This window comes from Micromys minutus, assembly GCF_963924665.1.
Source record: "Micromys minutus genome assembly, chromosome: 24".
Lineage (NCBI taxonomy): Eukaryota > Metazoa > Chordata > Mammalia > Rodentia > Muridae > Micromys > Micromys minutus.
In genome coordinates this window covers 17303841-17316446 of record NC_137959.1, presented here as the reverse complement: position 1 = coordinate 17316446, position 12606 = coordinate 17303841, and the positions used below count along the sequence as shown (strand labels likewise).

The following is a 12606-nucleotide window of genomic DNA, read 5'->3' as shown; positions in this document are numbered from 1 at the left end:
TATTTATTAAGAAAATTAAACTGAAAACTTCATTAAAAATATACAGCACATATCATCAGTCAATATAACCGGGCGAGCACAATGTAAGACAAAAGGAACTTACTTGATATAGGCAGGTTAATAAAAACATTTTAGGAAGAAAATATGTCATTTTAGTAAAAAAACAAAAAAGCTTTTAATTTTGAACAACATTAGTTGATAAGCATGCCCACAATGTTGTCACCGAACACCTTTCCCATGTCACCTTTCCTCACCGGGGACACTGGCTCAGTCAACCTTTTTGTCTGAGGTGCCCTCCTCATGGCTCTCAGGACTGACTTTATTACTAGCAACAGAGGGAGCTGTCTGGACTTCCTCTGGCAACGAGAATACATGGCAAGTCTGGAGGTCTAAGTATGTTGTAAATATCTTGGCATATTCTGGGTGCTTCAGGGCAAAACTTTTGAATTCCTCTAGAAGAGAAAAAAAATCAACAAATTAGGGTTTGTTTGGTTGTTTTTTTCTTTTCTTTTCTTTCTTTTTCTTTTTGGCATGATGAAACTTTACCAAGTATCTTAACCTTATAATCATTGTAGAACCCTGCTACTCAACTTGGAAAACTGCTAAGGAGAATCCAGATTGTTCAGCTTCTCTACAAGAGTTTTTCCAACATTTAGTCAAGTTGAAGATACATATTTTTTTAATGACTCACTAATTCTGTCCTGAGGTACAAACCAGTGGAAATTGCAACTTGTATCTGGGAGACATGTATGAAAAATGTTCACAGCAAAGCAATGTCATTCATAACAGGGAAGAAAAGAACACGGTTCAGAAGCTGTGGATACAACTGTAGCATCTTCGTGGAGCATAAGAGATGCAATGCCAGTGAATGTATCTCTTGAATGGAAATTACACAAGTGTTCCCTTCATACATTTGTCCTCTTATTCCATTTTCTATGGTTTGTTGTTGTTGTTGTTGCTGTTGCTGCCATTGTTGTTGTTGTTGGGTTTGCTTTGTCTTGTTTTTATAAACCTGTTATGCAGGACAGTCTACCCTAGATTTTAAAGCTATTCGAACCCTTAAGTCTTATGTAGAAAGATGCAGTCTTGACGAACTGAGCCCAATTTATAACCCATAGTGGCCAGAAAAGCACATTTAATAACCGTATTCTAAGAGCCCTGAGTCCTGGCTCTTTTATATATCAGTGTTGTAGTTCTGGGAGCTAGATAAAGATGTGGATTTATCAATGAGGATTTCAATCGCAAATCTCCAATAAGCTCGAGTTTCCAAAATGCAGCACTGTCCTTGGTTTTAAGGCTTCTTTTGCATCTTTAGCTATTCCAGTGATGAGAAGAATCCAAATGACTTCTAAGACAGACCTGGGAGCACAAGAGGTCTAAAACACTGTCAAGACTTGGGTTTTGTTCAAAGGAGTGAAGCCTTGGTGGGTATCAGTGACACCAACGTGCGTCTTATTTCTGCATGTCAGGCATGGTAGTACATGCCTTTAACTCCAGCACTTGGGAGACATAAGCAGGTGGATCTCAGGGGGTTCCAAGCCAGCTAGGGCTATATTGTAAGACTCTGTCTTCAAACAAACAAACAAACAAACACCTTTTTTTCAGAAGTGCTGGGAAGAGAAATAGGTAGGATGGGGCCATTGATATGACTAACGGAGAACCAAGAGTGCTAACAATTTAAACAATCACGTTCTTACCTCATGTCAACATTTCTTTTAAAAAATACTGAAATGTCTCAATTTTATTTTTACTTTTATAATTTAGACTTACATAGGATTAGGAGAGAGGACTCTAGGTATTCTCAAAGGGAAAAGGTTGAACTAAAAACCAGAAGGCTGGCCACTGGCTCTGGCTACCGGATCAGCACATTGCCTATGTCCCCGTGGATGGTCCAGCATACACACGCATATGTGAACTACTAATTGGACTCAATGATTTATTTACAAAAAAGAGAAAGTAATATTGGAAGGAAGATGTACTGAGAGGGACTGGAAGGAATTGGAGAGATGGGTATGATCAAAAACTGTAGATGGGGCAGAGATATGGCTCATTAGTTAAGACCACTTGTTTTTGCAGAGAACTGGGGTTTGACCCCCAGCACCCTTCATTAAAACCTGGTTGTTTGGGGGCTGCAGAGATGCTTCAATGGTTCCCAACACCCTCACATTGACTCACAACCATCTATAACACCAGTTCCAGGGGAACTGATGCCCTCTTCCGGCCTCCATGGGCTCCCGAGGGTATAGGATGCACATTAACTCATATATTTTATAAACAAATATAAAATAATTAAGTTTTAGAAACCATTGGTATTTAGAATAATAGAGTGTTATTGGAGCAAATGACCAAAGGGAAAAAATTAGTTCACATGAGTTCTTGAAGACTTCTTTAAAAAACTGAATTCAAAGACTCATGGCCCTCTGTATATAATTAAAAGAGAATATGGGCAGCCAAAATACCAGTAACTAAAAAGAGAGTAAAAGAAGAATTTGACCTGCTTCTCCTATCCTATGAGCATCCGTAAGCTGGAGCTCTGTGGATACCATCAGGGCAATGCAATTAGGTAGTTAGAGAGTACCCCTTCAGCCAGAGGGGAAAGCTTGTGGAAGATAAGACAGCCTGCCATCCAAGACCACATCAAAGCAAGCAGGAAACAATCATTTAGGCCTCTGTACAGAGATGTTTTATTAAAGACTACCCTGGGAAGTATAAAAAAAAGTGATTCACCACCATTGTTTTGATATATGGTCTCGAGCCAACAGGCTGAAGTTGAAGCTAATGCTTGGATCTGTACCTAAACCATAGATGAAGGAGAAGCTGGTGTATGGGTCTGTATCTAGACCACAGGATGAAGGAGAAGTTAATGCATGGTGTGTATCTAGACAACAGGTCATCTTTTGTGATGGCCACTTCTGCTATAGGATGAAAAAGTCAAAGTCTGTCCACATTTACATAAACTACTTATTAACTATCATCAAACTGTTTGGCTACTACTACTGCCAGTGCCTTGGTTCATACGCCTCCACAGCAGTTGACTAGCTTACTAAGGGCAGCCTAGTCACACACAAGGCAGATATGAAAGGCACTGAGGTACAGTCAATGGTACAGGTTCTCCAGTCAGACTGTTAGATTTTGAATCCTGGTTCTGATGCTCTTCAGGTGGATAACCTTAAGAACATTACTTAAATCCCTTGTTCTTCACCAAACACAGAAGCGAAAACACAGGATGCGATTGCAGAAGTTCACATACACAAAACATAAAAGAGTATCTAGCACGTAAATCTTCATAATTAGTTATTACTATCACCACCATGACAATATTACCATCAGTAGCATCACTGCTATTTCCAAAAACTAGCCCGCTCATCTGACTCTTGATTCATAGCCCAGTAAAGAAGGGTTGAGGTTGTCTACTCACCGTAGGAAACAGAGTCCCCTTGGGCAATTTCTCTGAAGAGACCAGAAACATTAAGGTCAGGCACTCCAAGAGAAGCCTGCAGAATGGTGCAAAACTCTTCCTCTGTTATGTATCCATCCTCATCCACGTCAAAGAGCTGCAAGGGGAGAAGCACACAGAGGGAGATCCCTAAAGCATATGGTATTGAACTGTACTGAGAAGTAAGTCTTTAATAGTGGAAACAGTTACTGTATGATATATAGCTATACATCTATGTGTATGTATGTATATGAATGTGTACAGAGGGGGGGAAGGGGGGGAGGGGCGAGAGGGAGGAGGGAGAATTCTCTCTGCTACTCTTATAAGATTTAAAAATTTATTCACAGCAGTTTGGCCATGGAGAGAGACCGAACTGGTCTCTTCATACTATAGGGGCCATGTCAATAGTACAGACTGAAAAACACGGGCGCCCTGGAGGGACATGATGAATCTTACTCGGATAGGTTTACAAAGGTTTTTCAGAGACACTGTCATTACAGTTGACTCTCACAGTGTAAAGAGATATTCCCACAAGATAACAGGAATGGCAGGTGAGTCCCTGAGACTTAAGTTGGAGACATCAGAACCAGATCATGGTGGGTGCATATGGCGCCCCACCTATTACTGGAAAGGGGAGGGGTGTGAGCATATGTATGATGAAGCAGAGTGTGTAGGACAGGGTGGAGGCAGGAGACTGCTAAGACTACAAGCAAGGAAACAAGCGAGTCTAGGGTGAACACGTCAGACAGGAAGGACTGTCTTTATAAGCAGGATTTGTAGCAACAGGAGGGAGCCAAGGAGCTGACGGAGAAAAACAGCCACAAGCATTACTGCCAGATGAGACCAAGAGTTAGACCTAGAAAATGAAATTTGAGTTAGAAGTGCCAAGAGTAAGAAAAATTAATCAGCTGCAGGCTCAAGACCGATGAGGCTCCCAGTAGAGATCCAGGGAAGAACGGAAAGCATGCACGTGGGTAGCTTCTCTGGTGAGTAGAAACGGACGGAGTAAAGGCACAGCCCTGAACAGCCACCACAGAGGTGTGTGGGCAGGAGAGGAAATGAGACGTAGGAGCAGTTAGATGAAGGTGTGTCTTCAAAAGCTCACAGAGTGTTTTAATAACAGAGAACAGCAAGACCTGACAGTGTTAACAGGAATCACACTGCAAAGTCATGGAGAAACCGGAGAAGAACGAAACGGTTGCTACATTTGGTAATTAAGAATGAGAAGCTTCCAAGAACCAAAAGGGAGGTGGTAACGAGAATCGGGGGACAGACAGACGACGGTGATGCAAGCCATGTGGGCATCACTAAGAGCTTACAAAATGGAGGGTGGGAGGCAGTAAACCAATGCAGGCTTGAAAGGTGGTTACTATATTTATAGGTGGAATTGAAAAAAAGCTGTGGTCTGGGGAAGTAAGAAGCCGGGCAGCATCAAAGGAGTAAAGAAATGATGGATAGTGAGTAATCAAAATCCTCTCTGGTGTATCAAAAAGTTTTAATTAGAACTCATACTTTACAGGTACTAACCAACAGCATTCAGTTCCCTTTCCTCCCAGTAACACTGTGCCAGTGGGTGTCAGCCCTCTCCTAGACCTGTGGCAGCTGGGCCCAGTGAAGGTAGGTGGCTCTGTCCCAGGCCACAGAGTCTGAAAATGGCAGTGTTAGCATTCAAACGCTGGTGGTCAGCGCCGAAAGCCCTGGGGGTGGAAATCTCTACTTCGGACCAAACATGAGATGAGAGACAAAGGAAAACGTGGCGTTGGGAGGGTCTGGTAATCCCGGAAGGAAGGATAAATGAATACTAAAAGGTGGTGAGTGAAACAAATCCATAGTTCAAAGTTGGGATTTGTTACCCTGAGATTCCGGAAAGTGTTAAGCTTTTAACTGGAGGGTGGGCTGTGAAGGTTTACGCCACAGACTCCTTATGTATCTTGGACTCCAAACAGTAATAGCCAGGACTCAGTAGCGCTGCCTCTCCACTGGCTCTAACCTTCCTCCAGCCATCCAGCCTTTAATGAATCTCCCCACACCACCTTAGCAGTCTAAAGGCTTGGCACAGATGCTGGTCTCACTTCCTCATTTATCTCTTCACAGGTCCATCCTGGCCCTTCCTTCTTCTTTATTGATTATTGGCCACACCTACCCTAGATACTCCCCCTCCTTGATTCCCCTTACTAAGAACTCCCTTACTAAGAACTCCCAATCATCTCTGCTGGCTAATTCACAGATCTCTGATAAATCCCAGTCTGGACTCTGGTTGAAAACTTGACACTCAGTTTCCTTAGGGAAATGATAATTTCTCATTGTATAAAAAAAGCACAGAGCCCCTAATTAAACAACCCTGTACCTCCTATTAATCTGGTGGCCCAAAACCTTTCAGACCATCCCGGAATATGAATTATGAACTGCTCATCCACTTTAACTATAGGCCTAAGGAAGGGTATAGGACTGTCCCTACAGCCACGACCTCTGGGATGGGCTGGTTGAGCACATTCTCCTTGGCTTCTTCCCTGGTTCTTCCCTAGTAGTATTTGTCAGGAAGCCAGAGTCGACTCCACTCCTTGCAACTAAAACCCTCTCCTACTTTACCTGTATAGTTAACGTAAAGAGGAAATAAAGGTAGGAGGTTAGCTGTAAAGTGTGCACCACAGAAAAGGATGTGGTAGTATCCTATATATTATAAAAGCATATTACCAACTGAAAAGGAAAAAGGTTAAAGTAATCACATAACATAAAACTTATTTAAAAGGCAACTTAAGGTAACAGGTGTGAGCTGGGCATAGTGGTCTGTACCTGTAATCCCAACACTCAAGAGACTGAGATAGAAGTACTCCAAGTTTGAGTCAGCCTGGGCTACAGAGTGAGATCTTGTCTCAGTTAAAAATACAGATAGATAAATAAATAAAGAGATAGGTAAGTAAAAATCAATGTACAGCATGACCCTTGCCATAGGAAAGAATTGTCTAATTTTAGATGTAAGTTTTTCTTTCTTCCCTTCTCCATCTTCAAACCAAAGTCCAGGCCGGTCAAGATTGTCATGACTTCTTTAAAAACAGTAATTACAGTGATTAAGGTGCAACTTTTCTATTGGGTCTTTCATCGGCAAACCAAGGGTGACTATTTGCTCAGCTAAACATGTAATTACACATACAATCCCAAAACAGAGACAGAGATGTCTGGATTGGAGTAAGTTAGCTCTCTGTGTCCTTTTATGTTTTTTGATGAGGAAGTCTCAAAGCTGAAGGTTTGAAACTTCAGGGGAGTATCTAGCCAGTGTCACCACACAAAATAAACTCCAGCACCAAAATGCCACCATCTGACAGATGCAAAAAGAAGGACAGAGCAGAACTTTCTAGATGGACTAGGATAAGGGGCAAGGAGTTGTATTTATTTATAAATCTTACTCCAGGGCTTCCAAAGAGGCCTGAAAAGAAATAACATTAATTTGTTAAATCAGCCAGTCTTCACTCTTGATGTCCGCACCTCCGCTGCGTCCATTTTTGTTTTAATGGATGTTTGTGTTTCCTTTATTCTCAGTTGCAATCGACTTAATCACATTACCCTTCCAAACATGTCACAGCAGATCTATAAACTCGGGGGACAGATTTGCTGATTTGTTTTTTAAGTAATGGAGTTAGAGTCAACACATATTTGCAAGGCCAACCGAGACACGGGCAGTGGGTTCAGCAGTACCTTGAATGCCACCTGGATGATCTCCTCTGTGTTGGCGGGGTTGCACAGGACAGCCAGGCCGATCACGTACTCCCGGAAGTCAATACTGCCGTCATTGTTCTGCGAAAAGATAGCAATCAGTCAGGAAGGCCCCTTACTGAGTTAATGTTAATCCCACCAAAGAGGCAAAGGCAGGCATGCCAAGTGTAGCTCAGGAGCATCATGCACTGGGCCACTGTGAAGAGAAGGACAGCAAGGGAAAGGCTACCCACTCCCTAGTTCAGGAGGCAGAACATGTGACATCCAATAGTATCTAGAAATACTTACCACTGAGGCCATGTCAAGTGACCCACTGACACTCAGTGTGGATTCCTAAGTTCAGAATGGCTCTGATGAGAACCCTTCAGGGAGGTAGGGACTAGGACGTTAATAAAGCATTGGGTCCATGGTGAAAATGGTCCTGCCAAGACGGCCAGCATCAGAGGATCCCAAAAGGTCCTGGAAGGTTAATAAACAACAAACCCACAGAAAATGAAAGGGAAAGGAAAAGAGGGAAACTGAGGCATTAATCAAGCTTCATTATTCAGTTCTTTCTGGATTAATGTGGAATAAACCACCAGCAACTGTGTGGGGCATACCAAACAACCCCTTGGGAATTTCGGGTCCCAGAATTCTATACTTTGAAACCAATAAAAACCAAGCCTAACTAGCATGATACAATTCAGAAGGGGTGTCACGATCACAACAGAATCAAAGGGTAGATGATTCTAACCCAAGCAGATATGCACATTAACTATGAATAGGAAGAGAACTTCACATAAAGAGAAAGTAAAGAGCCAGGCTTGGTGGTGCCCACTTTAATCCCAGTACTCGGTTGGGGTGGGGGTGGGGCAGAGGCAAATGAAACTCTGAGTTTGAGGCCAGCCTGGTATAAAGAGAGAGTCTGGGTCAGCCTGGGATACAAAGTGAAATCCTCTCTCAAATGAAGAAGAAAAGGGAGGAGGGTGTAAAAGTAACTTCTGTTCACCAGCTCTAATTGTTGTCTCCAAGGTTTGGTACCTCTATCTGCTAACCTAGGCTTAGTCCTGAAAGCTTCTCCATACAATCTTATCTAGGCCTAGAATGTTTCAGCCTCTGAGACTTACTGCTGAAAAAGCTCACCCTTTCTAGCTCTATCTGAACTCTGTTGGCTGGTTTAACTCAGCTGTTCTAACTCAAACTCCTCTCCAAGCTGACTGATTCGAACTGGCTTCTTTCTAGGCCTCGAGTGAATTGCTCTGCTTGGCCTCAAACTAACTTGAGCAATTTTTTTTTCTAATCTTCTGGCTCTGGCTCATTCTGTCTTCACCTGCATCTAGCTTGTTCTCTCTCGGCAACCTGTCTGTAAAAGTCTCCCAGTAAAACAGTCTCCCTCTTTTTTCTGAGTGGCTCTTTTAAGTAGCCTCTCTTTTTCTCTCTGTTCTGAATGTCCTGTCAAGTCTTTCTCTGATTCCCCACTTTGTCTCACCCTTAATTAGACATCCCTTCCAATCACATAGCTTCCTTCAACAAACTAACTTTACCTTCACTCTTTGGGATTAAAAGAGTGTAGTAAGGCTGTGTCTGTATTCCAGCCAGAGGGATTAAAGGTGTGTGCTAAGGCTGAGCCACAGAAATTGAAACAGGTTTTTCCAGTAAAGAAGATGTCTCCAGAAACATCTCAGGGTTCACAGTCTGATCAAATATCCTACAACAGGAGGAGAGGTAGGTCAGAACATGAGGAAGAGAGAAGGGGAAAGAAGGTCGAAGAGGAGAAGAAGATATTTAAGCACCATGAGGAGGGTCCTGGGATGAAAACCATTTTGGCAATACAACCTCAAATGGTGAATCTCCTGATAAACTATGCACCAAGGACAACAAGGCCAGAGCGATCTTTTATTTCACAGATTAACATGCATGCAGTCTTCAACTACACACAATTAGCAGATTCACTTAAAGAGGAGAGTCTATCAAAGCCCTGAAACGTTGGATAACTCTTTATAAGCACATTGTTAAGCATGTTTTCTAGGGAGGATTCCATCTGTTTCTCAACAGCCAAGCCCTTGAAAGGTCAAATCACTTTCTTCATATTACTTCATCTTCCTGCAGGGTGGAAACTAAAGAATAATAACTTCATTTCCCCTTCCCAACAGAACAGGCAAACATGGATTTTTTTTAGATTTCCCCCAAGTATTAGTTTATTTCTAAGACAATACCAAAAGTCATGCAGCTGCCCTATTTGTCTGGAAACATCTTGAGAATAACTATTTCTTGTAAATCGACTTTATTGCTGCATGTTTATATCTGGCTGGATGCATCAACTTTAAGTGCCTATGATATCTTGTACACCAGGTGGCCACTGCCACAGTAAACATCTGTATGTCATTACCATGGAAGTGTCAAAGAAGACAGCATTTTAAGGAGCGCAATATGCTTTTGAGCATCATTAGTTAGTTCCTTATGTGCAGTGTACAGTGGTTTTAATGAGCCTTAGACTTTGAGGGGCTTCTTGAATCACAGCAAAGTTGCTCTTCATAGATGAGGTTCTAATCCAACTGACTCTCGCCGATCAGCGCAGGAGAAGTAGATGATGAATCCTCACTACACCATCGACCCTATGTGGAACCCAGGTGAAGCACCACAGCTCTTTTTTGCAGAAATAAAAATGTAACAGACCCTTCCCATAACCACTACTCATGGAACAAGACAGTGTGCTGGAGCTGACATTTTCATTGGCCTATGATGGCAAAGGATCTCCAATGGACCTTTTATATAATTACATTAGGGCAAACTCTTGACTCATATGAAAAAGAATGTGTAATTTTTTTCTTTCTAGTAATATGAGGATAGAAAAATCAAGATGGAAATCACTTGGAGAGATTATTTTATTTTGATTAATAATACACACTGAGGCTCTTAATTCAAAATAATAAAATTAAGAACTGGAAGAAATTGTAGAAAATACTAATGAAGCCAAGACATGAATTTCAGTTCAAGTTAATAAAGCCTACTGTTTCTATAATTACAATCAAATTTAAGTAGTTTGACCAGCAATAATTCAAATCCAGCAGATTGATAAAGTATGTTTTAAAATGGACAAAAATATATAATAACATACATTCTTTTGATTTTTATATTTTGAATTGAAGTTGTGAGTTATATTGTTCCATAAATCTATGTTGGTTTTCTTTAAATGTCCCCAGGAAGAATTATAAATTTAATAGCACCTGGTCTTAAAATTTATTTCAGAGCCTACCTTTAAATGAAGAAATAAACCTTTCAAATGGAAGGTTCTAGCCTTTCAAATAGAAGGTTCTAGTCATTTCTCCACATCCTTTGCCAAGCAGAGCTGAGGAATAGTCCAGACTTCAAGGAGTCACATGGAGGTAATGCAGAAAGAATCGTGGCCAAGCCTTAATGAGCTCCATTTGTGGACTTCATCCTTTTTCTGGAGGTCAGTAGGCCCGAAAAGGCACAAAGTGTGGGAGGAGTCCACTCACCCAGCACCGTCTACTTGCCTCCCTGGATTCTAGAAGCCAGGAAAGTCTAGGTGAGGCATTCTTATATCAGCTGTTTAAGATCTCAACAGATGGAATCCTCCCTAGAGAGGCCAGTCAGCCGCTCAGAACACTTGCTCCTCTTGCTAAGGACCCAGGTTTGATTCCCAGCACACACATGGCAGCTCACAACTATCTGTAACTCCACTCCAGGGGGATCGAATGTTCTACTCTGGCCTCTGCAGGAATGGTACATACACGGTATATAGACACACAAACACAGACAAAACATTCATACACATAAAAGTAAAATCTTATGAGGAATAAATGGCCTGATTCTCAGGCATCCATTCTTCTGAGATGTTTCAGAACTGAATTTGCTTAACGTATTTTTTAATTATTATTTAGAATCAGATTTTAAAATAAAGTTTTCAGTTTTGCAACATTTAAGGATACCATTTTGAATGCGTGCTACAAGGATTAATTGCCAAGAATTTTTTCTCTTTGTTGTATTGATAACATCTTTGTGAATGGGAGATAACCAATGTTCTCAGAGTAACATGCAAAACATTCCCATAAAACATAATCCACTGGTCTGTAATAAGATACCATCTCTGATGCCACACTATACTCCTGAGAAAGACCATTATTAAGATATTCTATGCCTCAGTTATAAAAACAGCCAGGAAGTGTTCCAATTACCTGTCTATTCTGACTGAGCGTGTATTTCCACCACCTTTTAAAGAATCCTACCAATTTTCTTGTAATTAAATTATTTATCTCAGTATACTTAGTGGTAGGTATCAAACAGTAACTTAGGACAATTTTCAAGATCAACTCACATTCTGTACAGGGTTGCTATGTAGATGAAGCTTTAAAATATGAAAATGTATTCCTAGAGTGACCTTCAAGATGACATACAAATTAGGAAGTTTTCTTGTAAGTTTTTCACTCTTGTATATACAGCTCAGATTTTCTTTCTATACTTCTTATGGGTTGTAGAATTCAGTGGATACAGCCAAGACACATTTATTTTCAAAGTTACTTGCAGTTTTGGAATGTAGATGTGCAGGTCGAATAATTTACGTCTTTTTGCTATTCTTTGTTTACTACTTTGTATTCTTTAATGTTAGACATTCACTGACAATGGTGCTGATAAGTCAAAGGACTTCTTCACAGGCTATCAGTAGTTTTCCATATAGAAATGGATACTTTTTTTGGGGGGGTATAGGGGTTGAGATAGGGTCTTGTGTAACCAAGGCAGGTCTAAAGCTTACTAACTACATGGCCAAGGCTAGACTCCAACTCCTGAACAATGCCTTTGTTTCAAATGGGAAGATCACAGACATGTGCTTCTGTGCCCAACAACCTAGTGATTCTTTTAAGGTTGCAAATCAATACTTTCTCTATTGTTGAAAGTGTGGCTTTAAATGTTAAATATTTAATGAAAGCTAAGAAACCCAGTCACTGTTCTAACTGTTGGTTCTATATAGTAACCAAAGATTTGTCTACTTGGGACAATATAGAGTTAGGACTGAATTTTCTAGTATCCACACTGGTGACTGGGGTTATTTAGATACATTACTTATGAATATGAAGGACAGCAGATGCGCATGTTAGAGGAGATTCATGAAGATAGGTATTCTCTTAGCTGCAGGAGTGGAGGAAATGCTGAATGCCACTTCTAGTACGCACTGAGAGCCTTAAGTTTTATACGACATTTATGATAAAAATGGGAGCCAAACCACAAGCTCCACCTTGTCATTTCTACAATCACAATGTGGAAATCAAAATAGAAAAAAAAATATTCTGAGTCCCCGCAGACATCTTAGCAGCTTGCTCCCTTTCCTGGCTACTCTCCTGCTCCTGTGTCTGACGTTTTCCTGGGTTTACTCTACAGTCGTGAGGCTGATCATGCTCATAGAGCCACAGTTGGTCTAAGCAGACTATCAGTCTAAGGGAAATTACAAGTCCCTTGAAGAA

At 41.1% G+C, this 12606-nt stretch overlaps 1 protein-coding gene across 3 annotated transcripts in view; it reads right to left on the bottom strand.

The window, feature by feature from the left end:
• Window positions 1-267: 267 nt before the first annotated feature.
• The window catches only part of LPCAT2 (lysophosphatidylcholine acyltransferase 2), a gene marked incomplete at its 3' end in the record, with an annotated part of 57194 nt that continues 44855 nt past the window's right edge, over window positions 268-12606 (bottom strand). For all 3 annotated transcript variants that reach the window (XM_080936711.1, XM_080936710.1, XM_080936712.1), the window contains 3 exons: window positions 7130-7228; window positions 3419-3554; window positions 268-452 (listed from right to left, as the gene is read on the bottom strand). In XM_080936711.1, coding sequence (XP_080792837.1) covers window positions 268-452; window positions 3419-3554; window positions 7130-7228 — 420 coding nt within the window. The remainder of the gene's footprint in view (window positions 453-3418; window positions 3555-7129; window positions 7229-12606) is intronic.